This window comes from Tachysurus fulvidraco, chromosome 2 (assembly GCF_022655615.1).
Source record: "Tachysurus fulvidraco isolate hzauxx_2018 chromosome 2, HZAU_PFXX_2.0, whole genome shotgun sequence".
In the NCBI taxonomy this organism is placed as follows: Eukaryota; Metazoa; Chordata; class Actinopteri; order Siluriformes; family Bagridae; genus Tachysurus; species Tachysurus fulvidraco.
Window position 1 is genome coordinate 5,183,485 of NC_062519.1, and position 12,582 is coordinate 5,196,066.

The 12,582-nt window shown below is 44.3% G+C and overlaps 1 protein-coding gene across 3 annotated transcripts in view; it reads left to right on the forward strand.

Annotated features, from left to right (window-relative positions):
- Positions 1-12,220, forward strand: part of LOC113656405 (aerolysin-like protein) — a 27,147-nt gene extending 14,927 nt beyond the window's left edge. Inside the window, exons 1-2 of one of the 3 annotated variants that reach the window (XM_027167672.2) lie at positions 9,342-9,397; positions 11,017-12,220. In XM_027167672.2, the coding sequence (XP_027023473.2) occupies positions 9,395-9,397; positions 11,017-11,979 (966 nt within the window). In that variant the 5' untranslated portion in view covers positions 9,342-9,394 and the 3' untranslated portion in view covers positions 11,980-12,220. Of the gene's footprint in view, positions 1-9,341; positions 9,398-10,341; positions 10,445-11,016 lie in introns of those variants that run through there. The other 2 variants (XM_027167673.2, XM_027167675.2) reach the window with 2 other exon arrangements.
- Positions 12,221-12,582: the final 362 nt, after the last annotated feature.

Here is a 12,582-nt window from a genome sequence, read left to right on the forward strand (position 1 = left end):
GTGGCAAACAGAGGTGAAAAGCCTCATCCTCCTGTTTTCTGAGGGTGCTGGTTTCTCTCATTTTCTCGAGAGCGGGCCCGAATAAGCCCTTAGTCGGGTCGTAAGGGGCATCTATCACCTCCACTTTCTGAGCGTCGCCCAGGCCTGACAGATTTAACCACAGCGCTCTCTCACCTGACACGGCCAGGCCCACTACGTGGCCGCAGCCCTGAACCGCACCGCGTGAGGAGCGAAAATTCACGTCGTTCACAACACAGATTTCGTCCCAGAATGCCGGGTTCGGTAAACCTGAGTCCAACTGCCGCCCCATCTGCTGACAGTAAAGTCACAGCATTCAGCGAACATACGGACTGCCCTGCGTATTTGTACATCCTCTAAAAGGTCGCGGCGGTCAAACGGTCCGTCTTACTCGGCAGTGAAAACTATGATGAAGAGGAAACAGATTGTCGATTCAGATGGACGTGATACGCCACCGAAGGCTCCACTGCTGGGGGTCCGGCCAACCCCAGCTCCTCCATCCCCTGAATCTCCAACATCGAGTGTCCCTTGGTGGGGAGCTTACTTTTAAAGGGGCTAGACCAATATCGAGACATCTCCTTCATGCACGCAAGCACGGCAGGCAAGAGCTGTCTCGTTGCCGAGTGGGTCGGTGGCAGCCCTTTCCCATCGTAAAGATCTCTCATGGCACCTTCGGCAGCTTTGGTGGCTGGCCAGGCTAGGCCCAGCTTCGCCGCGGCTCGTTTGCAAACTTCGTGCAAGCTGCTGTCAGCCGGGGGTGCCGAATCGGTCGTGCTAGGTGGTCTATACTGTTGGACTGGGAAGGGGGAATTGTCCTCCTCCTCTTCGTCGTCCATGCCCAGATCGAGGAGGTCAGAGTTAGCATCGCCATCTGCGTCCTCGTCCCCCAGTTCATCATCCACCTGCATGAGCAGGCCATCAAACCGCGGAGGCATGTCCGGGGACTCGGCTTCCATCATGTCCGCCCAGCTTTTGCTAGCTCGCGGCAGATGGGCCATATCTGTCAAGGCAGCTTCAGACAGGCAAGGGTCCTGCTGGTTAGCCACCGACACTTTCACCCTCCTTTCCAAGATTTTCACCGGCAATGACGCACAGTGAGCGCATGTCTGCGGGTCCGCTAGCGACGTCTGAGCGTGCTTCGGGCCCATACACACTATGCACATAGGATGAGGGTCCCTGCCCGAGATGGTAGCTCCACATGATGATGGACAAGGGCAGGATACAGCCTCCTTAGTCTTCTTGCCCTTTGGCGGGGGTAATTGCCGTCGACATAGAGCAGTCTAAAGACTCGTAACAACACGTTAGCCTGTTAGACTTTGGATTAAACCTCCAGTAGGTCCGCTTTGACGCGTAGACCGAAGGAAATTAGATGCTTCCTACCGCTGTAACTAAACGCGCAGCCGGAGGTAAGAATAGCTCGCCATGACGCGGATGCTATTCCAAATGTAGGGTTCTCACTCACCACAATCCCTCTAATGATGTCGTTTTCGGCGACGGAGTCCAATAACGGTCCGTTTATTGAACAGTTAAGCGAAATCAGCAAGTCGTGATGCACTGAGAGAGCTTGCTGCAGTCTCCCAAGGGAAGAAAGCGTGAATGACGTAGACAGGGACCTGACTGATATAGGCAAGGCGGAGTCTGGTCGCAGGTCGACCTGTCTGTCAAAGACAGACGTGGTGTCATAAGAGCTTCCATAGTTGGTCACACCCAAAGCGATTCCCATAGTGAAACACTGAGCGAAGTTAGAAAAAGAACTGTATTTCTGTGCATGCACCAACAAACAATCTGTGCTTTCACAACAACTCTGCATGTGTGTGTGTGTGTGTGTGTGTGTGTGTGTGTGTGTGTGTGTGTGTGTGTGTGTGTGTGTTTGTTTGTTTGTGTGTGTGCAAACACCAATGTACATTTCAAGGACTTTTTAAACTTGCGTAACAAATGCTATGCAGTCAAAGAGAGTCTTGCTAAACTAGTCTAAACTAGCACATTCAGCAATTTCTTAGGAAATCTGACAATAAAGGTTTAGGAAGAAGACATTATAACTGACAAAGATATTGAATAGCATCAGATATCACTTGTTCTAACACCTGTGTCTGAGTTTGCTCTAGATTGTCTAAGTTAAGATAACATTTATATTTACATTTACAGCATTTGGCAGACGCACTTATCCAGAGCGATGTACAGAAGTGCTTAAGTCTCTATCATTGGATACATTAACTCTGCTTCACTAGGTTACATACTTAAGATTCCAGGAGTCTAAAAAGTTTTTTTTTTGTTGTTTTTATTAACATATATGCAACAAACAGGGAAGGAAGTGCTAGTTGAAGTGTTTTATGAATAAGTAGGTCCTTCTAGCCAGTGACCCCTAGGGGAAGTTCATTCCACCACCTTGGTGCCAGAACAGAAAAGAGTCTTGTGGTAAACTTGTCTCTTACCCTGAGAGATGGAGGAACCAGCCGAGCAGTGCTGGTAGCTCTGAGGGTGCGAGGTGCAGTGCAGTGATCAGGGGTTTGAGGTAAGAGGGAGCTGGTCCATTTTTGGCTTGGTAGGCAAGAATCAATGTTTTGAATCTGATGCGTGCAGCTACCGGAAGCCAGTGGAGGGATCGCAGCAGCAGGGTGGTATACAAGAACTTGGTGGTATACAAGCAGGTTGAAAACAAGCCGGGCAGCTGCATTTTGGATCATTTGCAGAGGACAAATTGCATTCATAGGTAGACCTGCCAGCAGTGCGTTGCAGTAATCCAGTCTTGAAATGACAAGAAATTGAACAAGTACCTGAGCAGCCTGTGTGGACAAAAATGGCCGAATCCTTCTAATGTTGTAGAGAAGGAACCGACATAAGCGAGTCTCATTAGCAACATGAGAGGAAAAGGACAGTTGATTGTCCATGGCTACCCCAAGGTTGCGAGCTGTGGCTGAAGGGGAGATCAGATTGTTATGCAGGTATATTGCAAGATCATAACCTGGGGATGACTCATCTGGGATGAACAGCAGTACAGCTTTTCTAGAAGGGATAAGCTGCTTAACTGGCCAGGACAGCAGTGAGTTGTGGTGCTCTTGCTATGTGAGGCACACGATTATGGGGTGATTGTCAGATTTGGTGACCATTAGCTGTCTGCACTCCTGCTGAAGAAACCCAGTGCCAGTTTTGGCAATGTTTAATTTACAAATGTTATTTTAGTGACCAGCCCTTGGGTATTTTGTTGTGGAATAATTTGGCCCCTTATGAAATATGTTTGCCATACCTGTTAAAATGGTCTTAGCTTAGATTTTGAATAACCTACAAACAAAATTGAATTAAACTCAGCAAACTTGAGCAATGACATAACAGAGTGCAGAAACCTGTATTTCTGTGCATGCTCCAACAAACAATCTGTGCTTTCACGACAACTCTGCGTGTGTGTGTGTGTGTGTGTGTGTGTGTGTGTGTGTGTGTGTGTGTGTGTGTGTGTGTGTGTGTGTGTGCTTTTAACATAATTTTCTTAGGAATCTGCGAACACCTCAGGGTTAAATCACGTGTGAAAAAGCAAGTTACGCATATCAAGCAGTTCATCAACGGGTGTATATGCATCAAATTTAGACATCCTGTTACAAGACCATACAAAAACGGGCTGACCCATCTGCCTTGGACACCAAGATCATAGGACTGTTCCAATCTCTTTAGGACTCCTTGATTACCTGCATGTTGAACAAAGCTTGAGCTCATCCCAAACCACATATTTAAGAGACGAATGTAAAAGACTTCTAAAATCAAAACCCAGAGCTATAAAAAACGCACAACAAAATATTTTTTAATTCTGCTCTTATTTGATGTGTCAGCAGGATACAGGGCTGAACACTGAGGTCTGGGCTCTGGAGGTTGAGGCTAATGTGCGTTTGGACTATGAAATGCACTGGTAACGGCAGAAGAGGGACCAATGGATGAGCTGCTTCACTTCTAAAATAATAAAATTTAAAAAAATTAATAAACATAAACCTTTTTTTATGATACTACACTTTAAACGTATGTTTTACCTTTATTATGTAGGGCCGCATAAAATGCATGAAACATAAATGTTTTGGGCCATATTTCTGGTCTCAACACGTCTTTTGGAACTCAAAACACAACTGTACATTTCAAGGACTTTTTAAACTTAAGCGTATCAAATGCTATGCAGTCAAAGAGAGTCTTGCTAAACTAGTTAAACTAGCACATTGAGCAATTTCTTGGGAAATCTGACAATAAAGGTTTAGAAAGAAGACACTTTAACTGACAAAGATATTGAATAGCATCAAATATCCCTTGTTCTAACACCTGTGTCTGAACTTGTTTTAGTAACAGTCAAATCTCTCTTTGTGTCTTGCAATTTTGGTGGACAAGAGATTCTTGTGGTTGACTGTATCAAATGCTGCTGAAAGGTCAATGAGGATAAGGACGGATGACAGTTTGGCTGACCTAGCAACATGCAGTTTCTCAGAGACATCCAAAAGGGCTGTCTCTGTGGAATGAGCTACTTTAAAGCCAGACTGGTTGGGATCTTGGCGGTTCTGTGAGAGATAATCTAGATTGCCTTCTTGATATATTCCTAAAATTGCTTGTTGTTTTGCCACAGATAAGGGGTAGACACACCAAAGGGAATGCAGCAGCTTGATGGCAAAATTATAGTCTCTATGAAGGGGGACACCTCCTGCAGAACACCTACTGAACACCTCCTGCAGGTCTCTGTTCTTATGCAGGGTACAGGACTGAACTCTGGGCACTCCACAGAGGTAGAAACTTATGTGGGATTGGGCTGTCAAATGCATTGGTAAGGCAGGAATGGGACAAAGGGATAAGCTGCTTATCTGGCCAGGACAACAGTGAGTTGTGGTGCACGAGAGGCCCAGGATTATTGGGTGCTTGTCAGATTTGGTGACCATTAGCTGACTGCAATCCTGCTGAAGGAACCCAGTGCAAGTTTTGGCAATGATATGGTCACCTTGGAACAGAATACCACCAGAGAATATAAATCTTCCACATGCTATTGCTCTTGTGTTTATCACACTCACCTCGTCACTCAATCTATGTTGCATATTCTGGAAAAATTCTAAGTGAGTGGGGCTAAAGTCTTTGCATTATTTCATTTTCAGTCTCACTTCAAAAGTGGAAGCTTCAGAAGATTTTTTTAAACTACAAACCCAAACAGTAAAAGTCCATACCCCAACACTAGTCAAGAGTCAAGAGTCAAGAATGACTGAGATATTGTCCAATATGTGCAAAAACAGCAGAAAAGTGTGCAAAACAGTGTGTGTGTTTTGTGAGGGTCTATGCAGTCCATACAGATGATGTGTGTGTATGTTGTGCTCAGTATAGTACAGTTCAGTTATTGAGAAGTCTGATGGCTTGTGGGAAAAAACTGTTACGCAGTCTGGTCGTGAGGGCCCGAATGCTTCGGTACCTTTTTCCAGACGGCAGGAGGGTGAAGAGTGTGTGTGAGGGGTGTGTGGGGTCATCGACAATGCTGTTGCCTTTGCGGATGCAGCGTGTGGTGTAAGTGTCCATGATAGAGGGAAGAGAGACCCCAATGATCTTCTCCGCTGTCCTCACTATCCGCTGCAGGGTTTTGCGATTCGAGATCGTACAGTTCCCAAACCAGACAGTGATGCAGCTGCTCAGGATGCTCTCAATGGTCCCTCTGTAGAACATGGTCAGGGTTGGGGGAGGGAGATGTGCCTTTCTCAGCCTTCGGAGGAAGTAGAGACGCTGCTGGGCTTTCTTGGTGATGGCGCTGGTGTTGAGTGACCAGGTGAGGTTCTCCGCTAGATGAACACCCAGAAATTTGGTGCCCTTGACGATCTCTACAGATGATCCGTCGATGTTCAGCGGAGAGTGGTCGCTCTGTGCTCTCCTGAAGCTCACAACCATCTCTTTAGTTTTGTCCACATTCAGAGAAAGGTTGTTGGCTCTACACCAGGCAGTTAGTTGTTGCACCTCCTCCCTGTATGCTGACTCGTCGTTCTTGTTGATGAGACCCACCACGGTCGTGTCATCGGCGAACTTAATAATATGATTCGATCTGTGCATTGCTGCACAGTCGTGAGTCAGCAGAGTGAACAGCAGTGGACTGAGCACGCAGCCTTGAGGAGCTCCAGTGTTCAGTGTGGTGGTGCTGGAGATGTTGTTCCCGATCCGGACTGACTGAGGTCTCCCAGTCAGGAAGTCCAGGATCCAGTTGCAGAGGGAGGTGTTTAGTCCCAGCAGGCTCAGCTTCCCAATCAGGTGCTGAGGGATGATTGTATTGAATGCTGAACTAAAGTCTATGAACAGCATTCGTACATAAGTGTCCTTATTGTCCAGATGGGTGAGGGCTAAGTGGAGGGCTGTGGTAATGGCATCGTCTGTGGAGCGGTTTGGACGATACGCGAACTGTAGGGGGTCAAGTGAGGGTGGTAGCTGGGTCTTGATGTGCCTCATGACGAGCTTCTCGAAGCACTTCATAACTATGGGTGTGAGTGCAACGGGACGATAGTCATTGAGGCAAGACACTGTAGACTTCTTTGGGACAGGAACGATGGTGGTAGTTTTGAGGCACGTAGGAACAACGGCGCTGCTCAGGGAAATGTTGAAGATGTCCGTAAAGACATCCGCTAGCTGTTCCGCACATTCTCTGAGCACCCTGCCAGGAATGTTGTCTGGTCCAGCAGCCTTCTGTGGGTTAACTCTGCATAGAGATCTCCTCACGTCGGCCGTGGATAAACAGAGTACCTGGTCGTCGGGACGAGGGATGGTCTTCCTTGGCGTAACGTTGTTCTGTACCTCGAACCGAGCGTAGAACTCGTTCAACGCGTCTGGGAGGGAGGCGTCGCTATCACAAGCAGGTGAAGCTGTCTTGTAGTTTGTGATCGCCTGTATGCCCTGCCACATGCGCCGGGTGTCTCCGCTGTCCTGGAAGTGGCTGTGGATTGTCTGGGCATGTGCACGCTTTGCCTCTCTGATGGCTCGGGACAGTTTGGCCCTTGCTGTTCTTAGGGCCACCCTGTCCCCTGTTCTGAAGGCTAGGTCCCTAGACCTCAGCAGAGCACGCACATTAGCAGTCATCCACGGCTTCTGGTTGGGGCGTGTAGTGATGGTCTTGGAGACGGTCACGTCATCAATGCACTTGCCGATGTAACTGGTCACTGCTGACGTGTACTCCTCCAAGTTGACGGAGTCGCCGTTGGTTGCAGCCTCCCTGAAGATATTCCAGTCAGTGCACTCAAAGCAGTCCTGAAGAGCAGAAGTGGCTCCTGCTGGCCAGGTTTTCACCTGCTTCAGAACCGGTTTTGAGCGTCTGACGAGTGGTCTGTATGCAGGAATTAGCATAACAGTGATGTGGTCTGAGTAGCCGAGGTGGGGGCGGGGCTCCGCACGGTACGCGCCGGGAATGTTTGTGTAAACAAGATCCAGCGTGTTTTCACCTCTCGTAGCAAAGTCCACATGCTGATGGAATTTAGGGAGCACTGACTTAAGATTTGCATGGTTGAAATCTCTGGCGATGATAAAAAGTCCGTCGGGGTGAACATTCTGTAGGTCGCTAATAGCTCCGTATAGCTCACTTAGCGCCTCTTTAGCATTAGCGCTAGGAGGAATGTAAACTCTGACAATGTAAACAGTAGTAAATTCCCGTGGTAAATAAAATGATCTGCATCTAACAGTCACAAACTCTACTGACGATGAGCAGTAAGTAGAAACAAGCACAGAGTTCTTGCACCGTTCCGTGTTGATATAAACACACACACCACCACCGCGAGTCTTACCGCAAAGAGCTGCATTTCTGTCGGCTCTAAATGAAGTTAGCCCGTCCAGCTGAATGGCGGCGTCCGGAACTCTGTCGCTGAGCCACGTCTCCGTGAAAACAAACACACAGCAGTTTCTAACCTCTCTCCGTGTAGAGCGTTCGAGTCGGATGTAGTCCAGTATATTGTCCAGGGAGCAAACGTTGGATAGTAGAATGGACGGGAGAGCCGGCCGGCTAGGGTTTGTTTTTAGCCTAGCACGGACGCCCGCTCGCTTACCGCGCTTCCGCTTCCTCGCGAACCGCTTTCGGCGTCCCCTCCCCTGGTCTCTGGTATCAGGCGACACCGGGGACTGGAGGCCTGGTCTCCGCAGCAAGCCAAGGTCACGAAGCCTAACCAGTACATCATCGTGCAAGTTGGTTGTTACACGATTTCTGTACTTTATTAGGTCCTGGTGTTTGTATACATGTTTGTATACATGAACACCGCTGTCTCTGGCATCCATGTAGAAGCAATGGTCGGGCTCAAAACCGTAAATAAAAACTTAAAAACGTAATTAGCACCGTATTGAATCCGGAGAGGCCGCTGCGTGCTACTGCCGCGCCGCCATCTTGGAAAAACACTACTGTCATGACGCGGGGCAGGAAGAGGACCCAGACGCAGGATAGCAAAACAAAACAGGGTTTAATAACAAAGGGGACACGAAACATGACACAGACTGAACACAAAACAGGACAACAGTAGATTCCGCCTCCAGCACCACCCTGGTCTCTGGTCCTGCTCTGGTCTCTGGCTCCGCCTCCAGCACCACCCCGGCCTCCTGCTCTGCCGGCGCCGCCCTTGCCACCCGCTCGGCTGGCGTAGCCACTACACGAACCCGACCCGCCCTCCCACCCTGGTTGCGCCTTCGCTCCACCCTCCTGGACTGGTTTTTGTGGACTTGGGAGCATCTGGAAGCCGCTCGTGGGGGGGGGGGGGTTCTGTAACGTGTCTGTCTGTGTTTCCCCTTGTTTCTGTCTGCCATCTCTCCCTGTTGTTAATTGTTTGCTCCGCCCACTCATGGACACTAACTGCATTCCATCTCTTCCCCAGGTGTTTTGTCTTTGTCTCTGATTGTCTCTGCTTTGTGATTGGTCCCTGTTTACTATATATACGGGTAGTTGACGTGACATGGCTTTTTCACTGTCACAGAAGATAAAACAATTTATTTGACATTTTCATAATTTAGAATACTGTAAATGGTTAAATATTTTCTTGTTTTATATGAATTTGTTGTTTTAATACCCAAGTTATTGTTAGTTTTTTTTTTTTAGAACTTTGAGCCAAATCTCAAAATTGTCCAACATTATTTCATAAATATTACATTTTATAAATAAAGAAAATAATGTTTAAAAATCTTAATGAACACTCCTGGCATAATTGTGCAAGAGTCTATTTCACTAAGTGGCCATTACTTTTCATATACATACATTTCTAAAAGTGTAGGAATTTCATAAAGTTTGTCACAGAAAAAAATGTAATGGTGTTGTGCAAAAACCTAATTTTAATTTGGGCAATATCATGGACAACTACATTTAATGGTTCAGGTGACTGGTCAAGGTCATGTGACTGAAGACCCCCTATGAAGGCCATTAGAATTGCACATGGTAAGTATTTCTCTCAGGATTGTTTAAAAATTTAACTATGTTTTAAGACCACTGAAGTTGTTAAGTTTTTTTTGTCCTTTGGTGTGACACCATTCATCTATTCATGGTGAAAATGATTCTAATTAGTACTTTCATGTAAAATAAATATCACTTTAAGAAAATAATGTTTAATAATGTGAACAATTCTGTCTCAAGTATTTATTTTATGTTATTTAATATAATTTATAGTACTTTTTAAATGTCACACCATAGGACACATTTACAGTATTGTTGAGTGAAAAAGTGAAAAAATATGTGAAGTCATTGACAAAATGAGTGACCAGTACTATTTTCTGAAACTGCAGTTTTCATACTCCACAAATATATGTATTTTTTCTTAAAAAGTTATGCTTTCCAAAAAAAGTACTTTTTTTTGGTCATTTGTCAACTACCCATACACTGTTTGTTCATTTCCCCGTTGTGAGTCGTTGTTGGTGTTTGGTGTTTTCTCTTGTCTGTTCCTGTTCCCTGTCCTGTTCAGTGTTATGACCTGTTTTGCCTGCCTGTTTCTGTTTAAAAATAAGTAAAACTGCATTTGGATCCACACTTGCCTTTGTCTCACCATGTCAAATCGTGACAACTACATAAATCTTTTTTTTATTATTATTCTGCTCTCAATTGCTCTGTAGCACAGTTTTACATAATATGTATCTACATGTAAAAAAACAGGCTTTAGAAAATACAAATAAAAATTAAACCATTTTTGCATGACATTACACTTTAAACATATGTTTTTTATTTTCGGGTTCTGAAGAAACCCGTGTCCTTTATTAGGTAGGGCCACATGAAATGATGCATGAAACAATAAATGTTTTGGGCTGTATCAAACTTTTTTTTTGTTTTTTTTATTATAGTGCTATTATAGGGAAATTTATCTTGTCTAGTCTTGTCTTGTTGTAGCTTAGGAATTTAGTGGGTTGGCCTAAAACCACCTTTCTGCTTATAAAAGGCAATATAATCCTACTGTCATATCCACTATACTTGCATACCTGCTTCTGACCTACTTCTGTAAGTGTAGCTGCTATTTTGACATTTATTATATTGTATTCAGCTAAAGTTTTGGAATTATGTTTCCAATACTTTCAACAGGAAGAGAAATTATAGATATTATAGGCTTTAATGCTTTTCATTATGGTTCCCTTAAATAACATTATTTACCATGTTAGTAAAGATTAGAGTTTTTAAAAGTATATTTAAATTATTTTAAAAATATACACCTGCTTTGCATTTACTTAAAACGTGTTCCTAATTTAGCAGTTCTATAGACTGGATCGTGCTTTAGCCTCGGTTCTGAATTTTGCTACTTGATACAAAAGAACATGTAAATCATATAAATGTTAACATCTGTGTATCATATAAATATTAACAAATAGCAGACTGCAGTAATAGATGATGGCACTAGCAATGGAATTTCTTGGTAATGCTCTATGATCTCAGCAAGCAATATAAGCTGGAGCTCGACCCGTTTCAGATATTTTAGTATCTTAAAGGTAAACAATGAGGAAAAATAATTCTTGCCTGTTCCTTAGAATATTAAAAAAAAAACTAAATATGTTTCTCTTTTTTCTCTTTTTACTAAGTGCATAATCATGTCATACTTGGCACCAATCCTTGAAATTGGAGGGCAAGGAGGACAAGGTTTTAATTTTGATGGTATTACAAATGGAGCCACACTGAAACAGATCTGGGTGTGGGCCGGTGGCTGGCAGATAAAAGCCATCAAGGTTTGGCTAACTGATGGCCAGTCCAAGCAATTTGGTAACTCTGATGGGAAGTATTCAGAATTTATATTTGAAGATGGAGAGAATTTCACCTCCCTTTCACTTTGGGGAAACGGAGCTGGAACACGTCTGGGTGCCATCAAATTCAAGACAAATAAGTCCCGAGAGTTCTTTGCACAGATGACAGAATGGGGGCTGAAAAAAGAATATCCAATTGATGTGGGTTCTGGGATCTGCATGGGAATCGGAGGACGTGCTGGTTCAGATATTGATAGCTTATGCTTTAAATTCATCAACACCATCAAGTCTACAAAGCTAACAAATGTTCAGTATCCCACACTTCACAATGTGATACCTAATGTGGCTGTTGAGGAAATCAAATCCAATACATACCATAATAATACTACTGGAGCTCAAGAATATAAAATAGAATCCTCCAAAACAGTCACCAGAAAGTCATCCTGGTCCGTTACCAACAAGCTGGAAGCCTCATTTAGTATGGAAGTGAAGGCAGGAGTTCCAGAGGTTGTGGAAGTAACAGCTGGATTCAGTCTCACAGTGGGAACCGAGAGCTCGTATGGTTTAGAGAACACTGAGGAGAAATCTGAGCTGTTCTCATTTCCTGTTAAAGTTCCTCCAGGGAAAACCGTAGATGTGCACATCACTATTGGTCGGGCTACAGTTGATCTCCCCTACACTGGAACAGTCCAGATTACCTGCTACAATGGCAGTGTGCTGGAGTTTAAAACCAGTGGAACCTACAAAGGGCTCAGCTACACTGATGCAAAAGTAGTTGTGAATGAATCTGGAAAAAGCCTCTAAATGATACAGCTTCAGAATAAGCTTGGTGCAGATGCATATTTTTTGATCAAGTGATTTTTTTTTTAGAAGATCTTTTTTTTAGAAAAGATTTTTCTTTCATACTGTTTCACCTACAGTACAGTTTCACCTACACTTCAACTGCTTTAAAGATGATTCTTGTGCTTTTTATAATCTGTAAAGAGTTTGAATGAATAAAATTGACCTGTACTTCTGAGTTTGAATAAAAATCTGCTAAATTGTGGCATTTGTTTGTGACCTCATTAGTTACTTCATTAATTACCAAATTCCGCCCTTAGATTAAACTCAGATACTTCTCACAGATTTATGTTGAATAAAATGTTCCACTGATCAAGTTGATGGTACACTAGTGAACTGTATCAATGTGGCTCTTAATATTCTAACATACAGGGGATGTCCTAAAAACCAAATGCTATAAAATATGGGGGGGAAATATTATATAAACAATAAATAAATAGTTTATGCTTCACTGTGTTAGAACTAGGGTTGCAAAGGGGCGGAAGCTTTCCGGTAAATCTCCAATAAATTCCCGGACACTTTCCACGGGAACGTAATCTGGGGAATTTTGGAAAATGACTATTTTTA